Source organism: Cheilinus undulatus, linkage group 21 (genome assembly GCF_018320785.1).
Source record: "Cheilinus undulatus linkage group 21, ASM1832078v1, whole genome shotgun sequence".
Classification (NCBI taxonomy): domain Eukaryota; kingdom Metazoa; phylum Chordata; class Actinopteri; order Labriformes; family Labridae; genus Cheilinus; species Cheilinus undulatus.
The window spans coordinates 41351279-41371093 of NC_054885.1; the positions used below are offsets into that span (position 1 = coordinate 41351279).

Below are 19815 nucleotides of genomic sequence, written 5' to 3' on the forward strand. Positions count from 1 at the left end.
ACAGTTAAATGTTTTTCTTGACTTGAACTTGATTTACAATCCTTTGAAATGTAAAAGAAAACTTTGATTCTAACTTACAAGCATTTTTCCTCAGGAGGAAACAGAAATTAAGAAAGTTTACTGTTTGATATAAAAAGGCAGAAATCGAGAGCATCTGGGATGAGACAAAACACATGTTCTGTTCTCATGCTTTGTCAGCCTAAACACAACAGTCTGTAGCTCGCTTAAGAGAGAGAGAGAAGGCAGTTATTTATAGACGGCACTGACGCACGTATGCACCATGGTCAGAGAGGAGCTTTAAAGCAGGAGAAAGGTTCAGTTCTGTGTTGAATGATTTTCTCCTCTGCAGACAGAAGCCTCAGGTCTACACCACCAACACGTTAGCCTGTGTTTGTCTGTGAGTGGTGTTAGTGTTTGTGAGTGTACAACATGAAGCCAATAGTGCCTGCGCAAAGACGCACAATGGATGCACAGATTCGGCCACATGGTTATTTCTGGGAAAAAATCCTCCCTCATTGAAACAAGCGTCTAATTCACACACACTGGCACCAACAGATGAGCACAGTTAGAGGGAGGTGGAGGTTGTGACGCTGTTAAATTCAGCTCACTAAAGTCCCTCACTGAGGAACCCTCCACGGCTAGAATCCACCCACATCTGGCAGCTGTCACTATCAGACCCTGCCATCAGTGTCTGCTGTTGCGTTATGTAGTAGTCAGACTTTACATCTCTCACTTATGAGGCCCCATGGAGGGAGAATCTCTGGGCTACCGTACCAGCTAGGCTGAGCTTTAATGATCTTCTGTTCACAGAGCATATTAGAGAAAACAGGAAAACTCGCCTGGGATGTTTGAGCGCACAGAGAGGTGGAAAACACCGTAGAGGGAACAGTGACCCTAACCCTGGTCAATACTTTACATTTTATATTTCTGCACATTTTTGCACGTTTTTTGTTTCAAGAACAACTTTTGTGTTTTATTGAATATTTTGTACCCCCCCCCATGACCTATTTTTCTTTTAATATCTCAGCTTTCATGGATGTGTTTTTGACCTTTAGAGCTTCCATACAGTTTGACCCAAAATCATTGATCCTGTTTTTGGTTGCAGTAAGAAAAACCCAGAGGAGTGTGAAGCTTTAAATAAAAACGTGGAAGGTAGGTTGGCATCTTTATCTAGCAGATTTTAATGCTTTCTTTATCAGCCATGTTTATGTTTAGGATGTACTGTTAAGGGTTAGTATGATTCAGTATGGTATATGAAGGAACCATGGCATGTAAATGTTGGCTTTGTTTGAATCGTTTTCAGACCCTTCTCCTCCTAAGTCTAAACAGTCATTCTTGGTGTCTCGGTGGAAACAGTTCTGGTTTGACCCTGTCACCTGTTTCCTTGGTAACGTGCTGATGTACTTCCTGTTCCTCTGCCTGTTTGCTTACATTCTGCTGGTGGACTTTAAGCCCCCTCCTCCTAAAGGCCCATCCATCTCAGAGTATGTGCTCTACTTCTGGGTCTTCACCTTCATGTGTGAGGAGATCCGACAGGTGGGCTATTCTTTGCTACATATGTCACTAATATGCTACATATGTCACTCATATGCTACATATGTCACTAATATGCTACATATGTAGCTAATATGCTACATTATGTCACTAATATGCTACATATGTCACTAATATGCTACATAAATCACTAATATGCTACATATGTAGCTAATATGCTACAGTATGTCCCTAATATGCTACATATGTCACTAATATGCTACATATGTAGCTAATATGCTACATATGTCCCTAATATGCTACATAAATCACTAATATGCTACATATGTAGCTAATATGCTGCATATATCGCTATTATGCTACATTATGTAGCTAATATGCTGCATATATCACTTTTGTGCTACATATGTAGCTAATGTGCTGCATATATCGCTATTATGCTACATTATGTAGCTAATATGCTGCATATATCACTTTTGTGCTACATTATGTAGCTAATATGCTGCATATATAACTATTATGCTACATTATGTAGCTAATACGCTGCATATATCACTTGTATGCTACATTATGTAGCTAATATGCTGCGTGATGTCAATAATAACCTGCATATGTCACTAATAAGCTGCATTATGTCACTTTATGCTACATTATGTAGCTAATATGCTGCATGAGTTTTGTTTTTCTAACTGAATTTTTAACCATAAGTTGTTGTGGGTTTTCTCCAGAATTCAGTGTTGGATGTTCTCAGTGTCCCGGCTGAGAACCCCAGACCCCGGTCTTGTTTGATAGTACTCACAGTCTTTGAATAATCCTTGTTCAGTTGTCAACCTGTCCAGTTCTCTAACACCTAGGTGAAGTGATATGAAATATCATAAATGAATATTTCAATAAACCCCGAATCAATAATAATAGTAGGGTCACCACCACTTATGGGGATTGATTGTTTAATAAAAAAAATGAAAAATGTAATCATGAATTAATTACATAATTGTAATTAATTTATAACATTAATTACGAGTCATTCATCTCATTCCTGAAGTGTGAATTCTCGTTTCAGGGACACCACTTCCCAAAATAAAAATGATCTCGACACGTGACTGACGTTTTGGAAATTTATTACAGATCCCAGAAATACAGTGTACCAGGTAGCTAATATGAATATACTGTTAGTAGATTAAACAGGAAGTGACCAAATGTGATAATAAGAGATGATACTAGTCTGGTTTGATGAAAAGTGGGATGATTTAATCTCAGTAAGAAGACATAATCAAACGACACACAATGTGGGATTTAAATTTAGAAAAATAAGACGGTTAAATTACGTTAGTTTTAATGGAACTAAAACCTCAACCGTTAAGGAGCAACTGGACCAGAATCCTACTGTTTGCCGTAGAAGAAGGAGGTCTCGCAGGTTGACCTTTTACTGAAGAAAGGCAGGGTGAATGTTGTCCTTTTCAAAAAGAGTTCAGGCCAGCTCATCAAGTTCCAAAAAAACTGTTCTTAATTCGCCCAATTAACTATCAAAAATAATGTCAGGACAGCCGACATCACTGAGTTATTGGAAGGATTACGTTTATGAAGTCTGAGTGACTCAACAAAAAGAAAATAAAAATATCCCAATCTGCTGTGAAGGTCAAAACTGCATGAAACTATAAAAATTTTGATATTGGATCAAAATTAAACTTAATGAGTGTTTCAAAGTTAAAAAGAAGTTGAACTTGGCGTGGCTTGAAGAAACAAGGAAAAAAAAACACAGAGAAGCAGAAGAAGAAGAGCAACTTAAGGACAGAGCTGCATGTGAAGAGTCCTGTAGAAGAAGTGCATGTGCTTTAAAACGCTGCATCTGAACCAAGAAAGTGGGCGAGCTTCCACACCTCCCAAATTCCTAGGAGATCAGATATCATGTCTCAAACCACTCCTCATCAAATTAATGATTCAGTATAAGCAGGAGTAGCATAATGGTTATAAAATCCTAGGATAATGTCGCATCAATTACATGCTATACAGTTAAACCTGAATAACATCATAACTGACACATATGAGCAATTAGAGGTCGGTCCCATGGAGACGTGTGGTGACCACGACTGGACATTAGATGGCACTGTTGGTCTATGGAAGAGTTTTTAGATTAAAAGTAAAAATTCATTTCCTAGCCATTTTAAATGATACAGGAACAGAAAATGTCATTGTACTTCATTTTTCCTATCTAAGAGAATGTCTTCTTGAGATATGGAGTCATTCTTGTCGCAGTTCTGCAGAGGAAACAAGGTATTTACGACCACCATCTGGTTTTGTTGTTTGTCCAGAGATAGGAAGCATCCAGAGAGCCGGTGTTAGGGTTTATGATCCAAAGTTCTTAAGGTGTGGAGTGTGCAGCTTTGCTCAGCACTCATGTAGTCACCATGATGGCTGTTATCCACTGCCATCCAATCAGAAATCAGCAACTTTTCAGGCATGATTGCCTCTGGAGATCTGTCTTTAATCAGAAGTGTCAGGTTTGACTCCTCCATGACAGGAAGCCCCCTCCTTAGAAATCCAAAGGAATTCTCCAAAGCTGCAGGCCTGAATGGATTTGACTTCATTGGCTACTAAGTTACCCTCTAAAACATCAGTGCAGCCCACCCAGACTTTCTACAGATCTTTTCTGATAGTAGATTAAATCAGAAAAGTCAGCCCTGGTCTGGTGTACCCAGAAATCTCACACACCTTCAGTGTTCAGCCATTTGACGGTTGACCTGTGAAAGCCAACATTAAAGAAGTGGACATTTTCTCTTCTTTACAGTTGTTCTTGGAGGATCGTAAGAGCATGATTCAGAGGTTGCAGATCTACATCATGGATGACTGGAACAAGGTCGACCTCACGGCCATCTTTCTCTTCCTGCTCGCTCTCTGCTGCAGGTCAGACCTCAGACACGCACACATGAATCAGAAGAGAACCTGCAGTCAAAGTATTGAAACTGAAAAATGTTTCTCCTGCTGCCAAATACTTTACTGCAAGATTGATTGCTGCTGCAAAAACATGTTACAGCTGGTTCACCTATTCAACTGTAAACAACAACATCTCACCAACAGTCACATGGCATGTAGTTCTATGTTTCAGTGTTTGTTGAATATTTCAGCCATGAAATTTAACCTTTTTGTTCATTTATTTTAATCACATATTATTTTTATTTATGTAATTTTAAACTTATTTTCAGAGGTGTCAAAGCATTCACATTCATTCCTCAGGTAGAAGTATAGATACTAGGGTTTAAAAAGACTTCTGTAGAAGTTGAAGTATCAACTCAAGCTTTTTACTCCAGTAAAAGTGTAAAAGTACTGGTTTCAAAACTACTTAAAGTATAAGAGTAAAAATAATGTAAGGGGGAAAAAATGCCATTAAGGACAAAAGCTTAGGCCGCTCCACAGGGGCCTATAGTTCACTACCCCACCTCCCCAAAAAAAACATTTTTCTAAAGGCCATAATGACTATAATGTTATATTAAAATGTTAATGTTGAAAAATGTGGGATGCTCCTGTTTCAGCCGCATTTATGTCCATTGAAAATGAACGTTTTAGTACAATGCAAATACATTCAAGAACCATATATGTGTACTACCAACCTCCTCGCTGGTGATTGGTTGGGACATTTCGCTTGAAGTTCTCTTGAGTCTCTGCCACGGACATCTTCGTACGAGGCTACATACGTCTGCTGTTTCCTTGCTGGAGTGTGACGTGATTTGTGTCGTGCACAGGTGTGATGGATCACGTACAAACCAATAGGGTGTCAGAGTGGTATTATGTTTAGACTTCTCATCCAACCACAATCAAAGTCACTCTTTTCAGATGGCATGATTTATCTGGATAGGTTTTTGTGTTTCTTTGTGTTTTTTTGAACGATGCCAAGCCAGAATGAAAACAAGCTGAAATGAAATAGGTAACGAGGCTATTTTAAAAATTTAAGGAGTATAAGTAAAAAGTAGGCTGAATAATAATTACTCCAGTGAAGTATAGACACCCAAAATTTCTACTTAAGTAAGGTAGCGAAGTATTTGTACTTAGTTACTTGGCACCTCTGCTTATTTTTGTTTTTCAGTGTTTAGATCAGGGGTTGTGAATCCAAAAATTATCATATAAACTTAAAAAGTAAGGCAGTTTGTGCTTGGTACATTATTTCTTTGTTGTAACAGTGCTTCTTGGTAATAAATCTTATACCGTTGGAAAGCCTGTTTATTACCCTTTAAAGGGATACTTCAACATTTTGGCAAATTCACCCATTGCCATTACCCTATAGTCTTAGTACTAGGTTCGTCCCTTTAGTTGTTGGTGCAAGCTGTTTCTAGATCTAGGGGACCGATATACCAGCTGCACAGCTAACACTGTGTTAGCAGATGGTATTTTTGCTTTCCCTCATCAAACTCATCAAATACACAATCCAACAACTCCAAAACGCTCTGGAGGACAAGTTGTGACCTGCACATTCACCACGCTATGAAATAATAACGTATAATTATGTAATATTACGACACATGAAGCAAATACTCTGAACTATTTCTTGAGTAAACCACTGGGCGGAGTGACACGGTGCAGCAGCCATGTCTGGAGTGTAGTTCCAGCTTTGCATTTAGCTTTAAAACATCTCCGTGTTGTAATGTTCCATGATTATTTCATAGCGTGGTGAATGTGCAGGTCACAACTTGTCCACCAGAGCGTTTTGGAGTTGTTGTATTGTGTATTTGATGAGTTTGATGAGGGAAAGCAAAAATTCTGTCTGCTAACATAGTGTTAGCTGTGCAGCTTGTATATCAGTCCCCCAGATCTAGAAACAGTTTGCACCAACAACTAAAGAAAATGAACCTAGTACTAAGACTATAGGAATTATGGCAATGGACGAATTTGCCAAAATGTTGAAGTATCCCTTTAAATGATGCCACATTTGTAAGGATCATGCATTTGTGGGATGAGCAGCAGAGCTGAGTATGTGGGTTGCACACAGAAAAATGTGCCAGATCTTCTCTGCCAATGCCAAACAGCTGATTTTACTGTTGCCATTGACTCATGTTTTGAGCTTCTGGTACCCCCATGTGAGCACGGGCCCTGCTACAGCTGTCAGTAGATGTCTGCTTCAAGAATCGGCATGCCACGTTTGACTGATCTGGATAGGACCCATCGGTTGGACAACTTCAAGCTGGTGTTCTGCAAAACCAAGTAGCAGCATTGTTTGGAGTGAACCCTAGTACCATCTCCAAACTGAAAGCCAAGCTCTATATAACGGGGAATGTCAGAGACAGGCGGCAAAGTGGGCGTCCCAAGAAGACAACACCCCAGGAATACTGTTATCTCACCCTGTCAGCAAGAACTCTATCCTCCAAGATGACAACACTCGCCCCCACAGAGCGGGGTTTATCAGAGACTACCTCCAGAATCTGGGAGTGGAGAGGATGGAATGTCCTGCCAGCAGTCCTGACCTTTAACCCCACTGAACACTTGTGGGATCAGCTTGGGCGTGCTGTTGGTGCCAGAGTGACCAACACAACCACATTGGCTGACTGGAGACTAATGCTGGTTGAAGAATGGGATGCCATCCCACAGCAGTGTGTGACCAGGCTGGTGACCAGCATGAGGAGGAGGAGCCAGGCTGTTGTGGCTGTGTATGGTTCTTCCACACGCTACTGAGGCTCCTGATTGTTAAATGAATAAATTGTTAAAACATCAGTATGTCTTGTTTCTTCAAACTTCAATCATCCACTCCACCAAACACCAAACAAGAGTCAATGGCAGAATCAGCTGTTTGGCATTGGCAGAGAAGATTTGGCACATTTTTCATGGGTGCAACCCAATACTGAGCTCTGCTGCTCATCCCACAAATGTATGATCCTTACAAATGTGGCATCATTTAAAAGGGTAATAAACAGGTTTTACTACGGGATAAGATTTATCGCCAAGAAGGATTGTTACAACAAAGACATAATGTACCAAACACAAATTTCCTTACTTTATGTCTTAAGTTTATATAGTGAGTATTTGATTCACACCCTCTGCTCTAAACACATCAATAATCCATGAAAAGCCAAACTCAGATCAAGCTGATACTTCTGATCCCCATCGTCTACTGTGTCAGATGGTTTTGTCCATTTTACAAAAAAAATAACAAACATTTTCTGTTCATGTTTTCAGCTTATTTGTTGAAATACCAGCTAATCTATATGGAGAAATAGCTAATTTATTTAAAAGATTAGTATAATGTGGCTAACATTAAAGATAAAGTTAGAAAATCATCAAATGTAGGGATAAGACTTGAGATGAGAGATGAATTAAGATACGGGAAAATTATGCATTTTATAACTGAATGTCATTTCCAAATACCAGTGATAGATAACTGAAAACTTGACATCCATCTTGAATTAATAAAACAAAAATGAAATACTGTTTATCTTAGTCATAAGATAAAGTCATACTTGGAAAAAGAAAAGTTGAATTAAAAATCTGTTTTTACACACAACTGTGTTTAAAGATCATCATATTATTTTAGAAGCAAAAGTAAAAAGTCAAATTTGATAGGTGTTTTGTTTTTTCTCTAAAGAATCATTGATATTTATTTCCATGTTCTTATTCCAATAAAGGTTTCTGAATTTCACACATCTAATAAAATGTACAGACTAAATAAAGGTTGATGATTAATCTGACATTAAAGGCCGACTGTATAAGAGCAGGAAACAAACTGATGGATGTGGCTCTCCAGAGCATTTCTCCGGAGGTCAAAATCCTTTTTTAAGTTCTTGGGGGGTCAAACACTTCTAGTAGTTCCAGGAACAATCAGATCAACTTGAAGCTTTGGGAGATGGATCTGCCTGATGAAACTTGACTATCCATCATCTTTGTGAGGTTAAATATGGTCTCCACAATCTTCAGATCTCAGATGTGGTAAAATGGGAGATTCTAGTCACAGATGTGCAGCTGACTGATCTACCCCTACATCCAGCAGCAGCAGCGTGATGGTATTAGGTCAGCTTGGACTCAGTTCTGTGAGGAAATTTTCAGCACCTCATTGAATCTACTGTATGCCACAAAGACCTAAAAGAGCCCAACCTGATATTAGCGTGGTGTACCTGATAAAGTGGCTGACGAGTGTTTGACCGGATGTGCACTGCTGTGTTTCCAGAATGTTCTCTCCGTCATATAAGGTTGGTCGAGCGATGATGGCCCTAGACTTCGTAGTCTTCACCGTTCGACTGCTTCACATCTTCTCCATCCACAGAGTGCTGGGACCAAAGATCGTCATGGTGCGACGGATGGTAAGAAAACTCAAAAATGCTGACCGGACAACAGGACGGCAGCAGCTTCAGTCATAGCAATGAGAAATTTAACCAGGGCTGCAAGTCAGCTGTTTTTGCCTCTGCTACAGAGGCTAGTGTTGTAGCATTGGTGCTACGGAGGCTAGTCATGTAGCACTGGTGCTACAGAGGCTAGTCTTGTAGCACTGTTGCTACAGAGGCTAGTGTTGTAGCATTGGTGCTACAGAGGCTAGTCATGTAGCACTGTTGCTACAGAGGCTAGTGTTGTAGCACTGGTGCTACAGAGGCTAGTCATGTAGCACTGGTGCTACAGAGGCTAGTGTTGTAGCATTGGTGCTACGGAGGCTAGTCATGTAGCACTGGTGCTACAGAGGCTAGTCTTGTAGCACTGGTGCTACAGAGGCTAGTCTTGTAGCACTGGTGCTACAGAGGCTAGTCATGTAGCACTGGTGCTACAGAGGCTAGTGTTGTAGCATTGGTGCTACGGAGGCTAGTCATGTAGCACTGGTGCTACAGAGGCTAGTCTTGTAGCACTGGTGCTACAGAGGCTGGTCTTGTAGCACTGGTGCTACAGAGGCTGGTCTTGTAGCACTGGTGCTACAGAGGCTAGTTTATAGCACTGGTGCTACAGAGGCTGGTCTTGTAGCACTGGTGCTACAGAGGCTGGTCTTGTAGCACTGGTGCTACAGAGGCTGGTCTTGTAGCACTGGTGCTACAGAGGCTGGTCTTGTAGCACTGGTGCTACAGAGGCTGGTCTTGTAGCACTGGTGCTACAGAGGCTAGTCATGTAGCACTGGTGCTACAGAGGCTAGTCTTGTAGCACTGGTGCTACAGAGGCTAGTCTTGTAGCACCAGACACAATACTTTTAGCACCAATATATGAAAGGTGAGTAAATTTCTCAACCCAACTGATGACCTAACAATGTTCTTTATAAGTGATAATACTTTCGGGAGTGTTGCTTCAATGGCTAACACAGTAAAATGATGTCTGCAGTGATGCTTCTCTCGTCTCTTTCTCCTCCAGATGAAGGACCTCTTCTTCTTCCTCTTCTTCCTCGCCGTGTGGCTCATAGCATATGGAGTAGCCAATAAGGCGCTGCTTTACTCCTACGATCCCAGTCCAATACGGATCTTGAATCAAGTCTTCTACCAACCATACATGTACATTTTTGGACAGTTTCCCGACATTAATATGGACGGTGAGATACTTCAACCTTAAATCTGTCTGGAACCGGGAGTTTTTGTTTACCACTGTCAACATGGGGAAGAAAAGTCAGACTAGAACTGCTGCCTGAGGGTTGCACACCTTCACCCTTTTACCCTTTCACTTCCTGGTAGAGATGTAACGGTATCGTTTAGGTCACTGCCAGAAGAGCCTCGGCGGCGTCCCACACGTGACCGTTTCAGGTCAAACTAAAGTGCACCACATTCCAAGTTACTATGCAAATTAGATTTTTCTCTAATTTCCTAAATAGTCAATGCAAAGTCAGTCAGCATAATTTTCAAGCCATCAACCATTAGAGCATAATTCAGATTTTATTGAATAACCCTCCCAATGATAAAAACCTCAAAATGCACTTTTCCACATTATTAAGCACAACAGAGTTTTAAAACATTTTATAGGTTGTAAAGAACTGAAAATGGTCATGTGTTGAATCTGCACCATCAGGAGGTAATATTTACTGAAATCAAAGCTATTTCAATCAAAAACATCTGAACAGGCCAAGTCCATGTTAACATAGGAGCCCTTCTCTGATATCACCTTCACTATTCTTCATCCATTGAACTTGTGAGTTTTTGGAGAGTTTCTGCTTGAATTTCTTTGCAGGATGTCAGAATATCCTCCCAGAGCTGCTGAGGGCAGAGGGATTCTTTGCAGCATGAGATGGTTCGTTGTCATGCAGGAAGATCATTTTGCTACAGAAGGCACAGTTCTTCTTTTTGTACCATGGAAGAAAGTGGTCAGGGACCCTAAAGGGGCCTATCAGCTCTCTCCTCGTGATTCCGGCCCAAACATGACTCCACCCCCTCCTTGTTGACATCCCGGCCTCGTTGGGACATGGTGGCCATCCACCAACCATCCACTACTCCTCCATCTGGACCATCCAGGGATGCACGGCACTCATCAGTCAACAAGAATGTTTGAAAATGAGTCTTCATGTATTTCTGGGCCCACTGCAACCATTTCTGCTTGTGAGCATTGGTTAGGGGGGGCTGAATAGTAGGTTTATACACGACTGCAAGCCTCTGGAGGATCCTACACCTTGAGGTTGGTGGGACTCCAGAGGCACCAGCAGCTTCAAATACCTGTTTGCTTCTTTGTAATGGCATTTTAGCATCTGCTCTCTGAATCTGATGTATTTGTCTGTCAGAAACCTTCCTCATTATGTCTTTATCTGCAGGAACCCGTCTGTGCTCTGAATCAGACACTACTTTCTTCACAGTAGTGAAGTTGTCCTAAATATCTCATGTTTTCATTCCTTGTCCAAGGCATTACACTATTTGACACTTTTCAGCAGCAGAGATCCTTTTTCTTTCCCATATTGCTGAAACCTGTGGCCTGCTTAATAATGTGGAACGTCCTTCTTCAGTAGTTTTCCTTTAACTGGGCTCACCTGGTAAACTAATGATCACAGGTGTCTGAGATTGATTTCAGTGATCCATGGAGCTCTGAGACACAAAACCATCCATGAGTTTAACTGAAAAAGAAAAAAAGGAATGTTTATGACACTAAAATCCAATTTGCATAATAATGTCGAATGGGGTCACATTTTAACTGGACACCATGTGTACTGGACTCCAGCTGTTTGTCATATTTAAAGGTCACATATTTTACCCTTTAAGACAAGTTTATATCGTCTCAGAGGTCCCCAAAACATGCCTGTGGGAGTTTGTTGCTTTAAAAACACTCCAGTATTGATGTCTGCATGTCTAAAAACCCTCAGTTTCAGCCCTGCTCAGAACCAACTGTTTCTGTGTCTGTGGCTTTAAATGTTAATGAGCTGTCTGACTCGCCCCTTTAAGGAAATGGATGTGGCTCTCCTGATCTGAGAGGAGGATCAGGAAAGGAAGGCAGAAGGGAGTTCTCATTCTTGGGGGGATTGTGGACAGACCAGGGGCACAGATTTTCTAGAAAAGTCTGAAAAAGTGGATTTTGCATAATGTGTGACCTCTGAATACATGCTAAATATTCAGCACAGATCCTCTGGTGTTTTAATTCTCCTTGTTTCATCCAGCTGGTGTACAGGAGGAAGGTAAATGTACGACCAACGCCACGCTGATCGAGGCCGGGCATGAGCCGTGTCCGAACACGTACGCTAACTGGCTGGTCATCATCCTCTACATCATCTACCTGCTGTTCACCAACATCGTGCTGGTTAACCTGCTCATCGCCATGTTCAGGTGAGACATTCAGATCATCTCCTTCTCTAGCAGTGATTGGCTGATGTTTTCTCTGAGGCATGATCAGGTTTAATCTCTCTGTCCACAGCCACACCTTTACCGTAGTCCAGGAGCGCAGTGACATCCACTGGAAATATCTGCGCTACAACCTGATCATGGAGTACTACTTCAAGCCCTACTTAGCCCCGCCCTTCATCATCATCTCACACCTCCAACTGTTCATCAAGAGATTCATCCGAGACATCCCATCAGTCCACAGACAGTACCCTGGTGAGATGTTATATCAGACATAAGGAAGGTCAGAGGTTACCACCAATTTTATGTTGGTTCTGCCGAGTGCAGCCCAAAGATTCTCCACACCAGACCGTTCTAGAGTTTCTCTGAATTTAGCCGCTTCAGCTGTAATTTGATTTATTTACACGATTAGTTCATTCAGTAAAACAAAACCGTATCTGCCCTGTTTTCACAAAACAATAATCCACAAATCACATAATCAAATACCTGAACAATAAAAACTCTCAAATAGAAGAAACAAGCTGCTCAATCCCTGGTACCAGTCCATAAGCTAAGAGTCTGTGTAGTTGTTTCTGGTTTGTTGTTTCCCTCTTTAATGAGCTGAAGATGCTACAATCACTCAGAGCACTTCTGCTGTAGAGTGATTGACAGTCTTTGACCCCACCCCCTGATGACCTGTAGTATGTCTGGTCCGATCCGTCCTGGGTCAACTCTGTCCTCTGTCCTTAGCACTGGAGCTGGGGAAGAAGAAGGCAAGCCGGCTTTACAGGTGGGAGGCCAACCAGAAAGAAAACCTGCTTTCAGCTCAGAACAAGAAGCAGAGAGAGAGCGACTCAGCCCAACTCAGATCCACATCAGTCAGGTAATAATAATAATAATAATAATAATAATAATGATAATAATAATAAGTTTATTTATATAGCACCTTTCAAGAACAGCAAGGTCTCAAAGTGCTTTACAAAGAGATAAAATAAACACAGGCTATGATGCAAAGGTACAATAAGAGAATACACAATACACTAAAACAGATGAAGTGAAGCTCAGACCAAACAAGTAGGTCTTAAGTTGCTTTTTAAAGGAATCAACAGTGTCTACTGATCTTACACCCAATGGAAGTGAGTTCCAAACAGTTGGAGCAATGACCTTGAACTCACGGTCTCTTTTGGTTTTGAGTCTGGAGTGTGGAACAACCAGCAGACCCTGATCAGAGGACTGAAGAGTCCTGCTGGGATTGTAAGGTTTAAGAGCTCCGTAATGTAGGCTGGTGCCTGACCATGCAGAGCTTTAAAAGTAAACACAAGAATCTTAAAATGGATTCTGAAGTGTATGGGAAGCCAGTGGAGTGAATACAGAATTGGTGTGATGTGTGACCTTTTTGAAGACTTGGTAAGTAGTCTGGCTGCAGTGTTTTTTACTAATTGTAGACGATTTATAGATGTTTTACTAAGACAGGTGAAAAGTGAGTTACAGTAGTCTAAACGGGAGGAAATGAATGTGTGAATAACCATCTCCATCTGGGCTGTAGGAACAATGTGTCTAAGTTTAGCGATATGTCTGAGTTGGAAAAAACAAGAACGGACCAGATTATTGACATGTTGATCTAGAGACAAGGAGTGGCTAAGTGACGCACCGAGATTACGCAGAACAGGTTTTACACAGGTGGACAGGGTACCAAGTTTCTCCAAAATACCTGGCACTAAACCATCAGGGGCCGAGATAAGGACCCCAGTGTTTAGCTGTAGAGAATTATCTGACGTCCAACTTTGAGGTGTGAAAGATATGTGAAGCTGGATGTCATCCGCATTAAAGTGATAGGATATGTCTTTAAAGCTGTCGAGTATGTGGCTGAGTGGGAGCAGATACAGAGAAAATAATGTTGGGCCAAGGACCGAACCTTGGGGAACTCCACAAACCAGGGAGGAATTAGAAAAGGTGTGGTTGTTAACAGTGACTGAGAAAGTTCTGTTTGACAGGTAAGAGGAGAACCAATCAATGGCTGAGCCAGAAATACCCACCCACCGCTTTAGCCTATTACCTAAAACACCATGATCCACAGTGTCTGCACTGCACTGAGATCCAGTAAAACCAACCCAGAACATTTACCCTCATCACTGCTGGTCAAGAGGTCATTAGTGCTGATTCTGTTAATTAATCTGTTAAACTAGACTGAAACTTGTCCAGGATGTTGTGAGTGTCCAAGGCAGCTGTAAGTTGTTTGGCAACCACTTTTCTAGAATTTAGAAATAAAGGGTAGTTTTGAGATAGGCCTATAGTTTTGGGGCAGAGAGGAGTCCAGATTTGTTTTTTAAAGAAGTGGTTGTCAGACCACATATCCCTGTTTATGTTACCAGCCTGCACCCCCCCTCAGGAAAAGAGACCCCCCCACCTCAAAAACCATCAAGGCATGGCCTGATGGTGCCTCCTCACAGCTGCAGGACTGTTTTAAAAACACAGACTGGAGCATCTTTGAGTCCCAAGACCTGGAGGAGAACACAGCATCTGTACTCTGGTACATCCAGTACTGCACAGACACAGTCACCAAGGACAACCACATCCAGGTGTATTCCAACCAAAAACCCTGGATGACAGGAGAGGTCAGGACCCTGCCGAGGAACAGGAACATCGCCTTCTGGTCCTGTGACATGGAACTGTACAGTGTAGCCAGGGCAGACCTGAAAAGGGGCATCCGACAGGCCAAACAGGACTAAAAAAACTAAACTGAGGACCACCTCCAGAGCAACAACTCTAGGCAGGTGTGGCAGGGGGTCCAGAATATCCCAAACTACGAACCCAGACCCAATGTTGTGGATGGCGATGCTGCACTGGCAGAGGAGCTGAACTGTTTCTTCGACCGCTTCGAACAGACAACATCAGAAGCAGCTCCATCTCATCCAACAGCCAACACCAGCCACTCCTTCAGGGTGGAGGAACATGACGTGAGGCGTGTACTAAGGAGAGTAAATCCCAGGAAAGCAGCAGGACCTGACGGCATCCCTGGCAGGGTGCTAAAAGACTGTGCAGACCAGCTCACTGGGGTCTTCACAAAGATATTCAACTTGTCCTTAGCTCAGGCCACCATCGCACCCTGCCTTAAGTCCTCAACTATCATCCCTGTCCCAAAAAAGACCCCCATCAGCAGCCTAAACGACTTCCGGCCAATTGCTCTGACTCCAGTTAATGAAGTGCTTCTAGAAACTGATCAGAAACCACATCATCCAAGGACTTCCACCCACATTTGACCCTCACCAGTTCATATATAGGGAAAACAGATCAACAGAGGACGCCATCGCCATAGCCCTCCATACCACCCTGACCCACATAGAACAAAAACAGTTATGCCAGGCTTCTTTCATCCACTTCAGCTCAGCATTTAACACAATCATCCCTAGCAGACTGGTATCCAAACTAAACAACCTCGGCCTCCCACGCTCCACCTGCCTCTGGATCAGGACTTCCTCAGCGACCGACCACAGAGAGTCAGAGTAGGGCCCCACCTCTCCACAGCACTCAGCCTCAACACCGGCTCCCCACAAGGATGTGTACTAAGTCAACAACCTGGTCCTCAACACAACTACGACTAAAGAAACAATAGTGGACTTCAGGAGAAACAGATCTGACCCTCAGCCCATACACATTAAAGGGACTGTGTGGAGAGGGTCTCAGACTTCAAGTTCCTGGGCCCACACCTGAATGATAACCTGACCTGGAAAACCAACACCACAGCGCTGATCAAAAAGGCACAGCAGCGACTCCACTTCCTGAGCATCCAGAAGAGCAACGCCATGGCCAAGGAGCTGCTGGTGTCCTTTTACAGATGCACCATTGAAAGTGTACCGGCATACTGGTTCCCAGTGTGGTTCTTCAGCTGCACTGCTCAGGAGAAGACAGCTCTCCAGAGGGTCATCAACACAGCACAGAAAATCCCAGGCTGTGCTCTCCCCTCCTTAGAGGAGCTGTTCAGGTCCCGCTGCCACAGGAAGGCCCTGGGCATCCTGAAGGACTCACCCCACCCAGCACATCACCTGTTCCAACTGCTACCCTCAGGAAGACGGGTCAGGACGATAAGAACCAAAACTAACAGACTGAGAACAGCACCCAGAGCAGTTTCTATATTAAATGAGAAACTGCTCGAGCACTAAATGAAACTGCAAACAATAAATAAATAAAAATGTTGTTGTATGTTGTACAATGACAATAAAATGATTCTGATTCTGGCAATTGAAAGAATGTTGGGCCAGTGGAATCTGTGACAGGTTTTAGCAGATGGGTGGGCCATATGTCAAAGGGACTAGAGGAAATGTTCATAGTTCTAACCAGATTCTTTAGGTCTTGTAGGGTGAGTGGAGAAAACTTGCCCAGGGTCATTTGGTGAGGTGGGCAGGAACAACAGAGGAAAAAGATGGAGCTATTTGTGCTTGGAGGTCTTTGATCTTGGTAACAAAGAAAAAAAAGAAATCTTTCACACTCATCATCAGAAGAAATTGAGGAAGTGGGTGATGGAGAAGAGAATATTATTACTAGTTTCAAACAGAAATCCAAGATTATGTCTGTTCTGTGCTACAAGATTAGCAAAATATTAATCTCTGGCATCCTTAACCAGACTATTGAATTCAGTTAAAAGCTCTTTTAGATGCTGAAGGTGGACATGAAGACGGGTGGATTTCCACAACGCTCCACTTTACAGCAGGTCTGCTTAAAGGAGCGGATACCATCATTTAACCAGGGGGGGCTTTTTCAAGGGGGCCAGTCTGGGGGGCCAGGTTTATCATCAGTCTGGTCCTGGTCCAGGTTTATCATCAGTCTGGTCCTGGTCCAGGTTTATCATCAGTCTGGTCCTGGTCCAGGTTTATCATCAGTCTGGTCCTGGTCCAGGTTTATCATCAGTCTGGTCCTGATGCAGGTTTATCGTCAGTCTGGTCCTGATGCAGGTTTATCGTCAGTCTGGTCCTGGTCCAGGTTTATCATCAGTCTGGTCCTGATGCAGGTTTATCGTCAGTCTGGTCCTGGTCCAGGTTTATCATCAGTCTGGTCCTGGTCCAGGTTTATCATCAGTCTGGTCCTGGTCCAGGTTTATCATCAGTCCATTGAAGCTGTAGAAACATTGCAGCAAAGATCAGAGGATCCTGAGCTTAAACTTCCAGAGTTGTTAGAGTTTTTCTAACGTTCTGGTTTCTCTTTGGTGTGATGGGTTCTGAGTGCAAATAAATAAGAAAATGAATTTTAATGTTTTTAGCATCAGGATCAAACATAAAACTGAGAAAGTGAAGGAGGTTCTGATTGAACTGTAATCAACAAACCCTCTGGCCACTGGAGGGCGCCACCTGATAATAGTTCTACAGGGAGTTTAATCATCAGTGGTTTCTCCTCTAGACTCTCAATTTCCTAACATTCCCTTCCTTCTGTTGTTTTATAATGAAATCCTGGACTCTCTGTCTCTCTGCAGGGTGGACAGCATGCTGAAGCAGATGGCAGAGATCCATGACCAAAACCGCAGGCTCAAGTCTGAGGTCAGAAATACTTTGACTTATTGATGAACAGTATTTTACCACTACTAGCTTTCTAATTTTTGTATTATGACTCATTTTCTTTCGCATTTTAATTGCTTTTATGCTACTTCTTACTTCTCTGATTCATATTCCTTTTTATCCCCCCCCCTATTATTTTATCGCAGGTACACCTGTACAGAGGCATAACTGTTAATCTAACAGGTACACCTGTACAGAGGTATAACTTAATCTAACAGGTACACCTGTACAGAGGCATAACTGTTAATCTAACAGGTACACCTGTACATTAGAGAGCTTAGAAAGTGTCATCACAGATGGTGTTGATTTCTCATTAATGGAGCAAATAATCCTGAGAAACAGACCCAGAATCACATTTAGAGTCAGACGCCTCTCTACCCAGTGGACTGGTTTATCTCTGGTTTCTGACTGCTGTGTCTCTGGTTTCTCTGCAGCTGGTCGCCCTCTCCAGGATTACTGAGGCTCTGTGTCAGAGTGGACGTATGCTTCCTCGACCAACTCTACTCAGAACCTATTTCAACAGTAGGTGAAGGTCCTACAGACCGTATCTGAACAGTAGGTGAGTATAAGCTAGTGTGTTTGTGTGTGTTTGTGTGTGGAGGCTGTAGTTTTAATTAATGCTAGATAAATCTAGAATACTGGAGGTGAGGGGTTATACATTTATACCATATATTTTTTGACATTTAGAGATGGATGTTGTCCTGCTGAACAGGTTTGTATGCTGGACTGTTACGCTGTGAACTTTCTCTACAGTTTGTGTTGTAATTCGTAAAGAATGATGAACTGACTGGATCTGGTTTATGTTCATTTTCTATCATTCTACAACACATGAAGAATATGAAGCTTTCTGGTTCTGATTTTTTATTTTAAACCAGTGAGATCTGTCCTCTACAGACCAGTTAGTTCTGACTAAAACCAGTGAGGATCCACAGACTGGGATGTGGACTTGAGCTGGCCTCACACCAGCTGGTCTCAGTCCTGAGCTCAGGTTTTGTCTTAGACCAATAGAAAGCCTCTGTGCTAAACTGAAGGGAACTACACAGTTTTTCTAAATCTGCCAGTCTGTCCACTGACCAGGCGGGACGGATTAATTTATGGTTGGAATCCCAGCTCATAAAAATAATTATTTAAAGGGAAAAAACTGAAGGAGCTGACTGAAATTATCATTCCTCTCTTATTGTTTTGTTTGTTTAGTGAATCCCATCACCCTCCTTCCTTCTAGGAAAATGGTGAAATAATCCTAGAACTCTGTGGATCTCTGTCTTTGTGTGGATGTTAAACTGCTTATGTGACGTTCCACAGCTGGTCCTGGTTCTGGTCCTGGTCCTGGTCCTGGTCCCCGTGCTGTCCTGTCATAATGTCATTGCTTTGTTCTGTGTTGTCTGGCTCTCTTCTGTCGCTGTTATAGTTTCTGAAAATTAGTCAAATTTACCAAAAGAAAAACCAGACAGTTGTCCAGATAATCCTCAAGTGTGTGGAGTCAACATGAGGACTGTAGCGCTGCAGTCTTCTGGAGTGATCAGAGCGGGCAGCGTCACCGACTGAATATGACAGACCTCCACATTCACAGACATAAACACAGCAGAGAGCCGGGCCCAGAGGACGATAAATAAGAAAGAGCTCATATTACTAAAGTAACGAAGAATGCACGCTACAAAAACGCTGCTGAGAATACTTGATTAACGTCCTGAGATTTTCTAATATCACTATAATATCTAACGTGTCCACAGCCTGCAGGGCTTCTGGACTTCCTCAGTGACCTGATCTGTAGGTGAGATCCTCAGGGCGCATTCACACCAGAGCTGTTCGGTCCGCTTTAACCAAACTCTGGTCCGTGTTCCTGGATAGTCCAGTTTGTTTGGAGTGGTGTGAAAGCTCACATGAACTCTGGTGTGGACCAAACAAGTGGACTCTGGTCCACTTGACATCGGGGGGTCTTGGCCCGCTTCCAAACGAACCCTGGTGCGGTTCGTTTGAGGTGTGAAAGCAAAGCGGACCAACTTGTGAACCAAAGGCAGGAAGTGGCATAAAAGGTAATGATATACGGATTTATATGTGATTTAATACACTCAAATACATGTCGGTACCTCGCTTGGCGTCTG

At 42.5% G+C, this 19815-nt stretch overlaps 1 protein-coding gene across 1 annotated transcript in view; it reads left to right on the plus strand.

The window, feature by feature from the left end:
- Positions 1 to 19815, plus strand: part of LOC121503978 (transient receptor potential cation channel subfamily M member 4-like) — a 65633-nt gene that overhangs the window by 39366 nt on the left and 6452 nt on the right. The window contains exons 10-19 of the mRNA XM_041778591.1: positions 1106 to 1152; positions 1304 to 1536; positions 4280 to 4395; positions 8639 to 8771; positions 9796 to 9970; positions 12008 to 12173; positions 12262 to 12443; positions 12918 to 13050; positions 17632 to 17695; positions 18148 to 18272. Of these exons, the coding sequence (XP_041634525.1) occupies positions 1106 to 1152; positions 1304 to 1536; positions 4280 to 4395; positions 8639 to 8771; positions 9796 to 9970; positions 12008 to 12173; positions 12262 to 12443; positions 12918 to 13050; positions 17632 to 17695; positions 18148 to 18243 (1345 nt within the window). The 3' untranslated portion in view covers positions 18244 to 18272. The remainder of the gene's footprint in view (positions 1 to 1105; positions 1153 to 1303; positions 1537 to 4279; positions 4396 to 8638; positions 8772 to 9795; positions 9971 to 12007; positions 12174 to 12261; positions 12444 to 12917; positions 13051 to 17631; positions 17696 to 18147; positions 18273 to 19815) is intronic.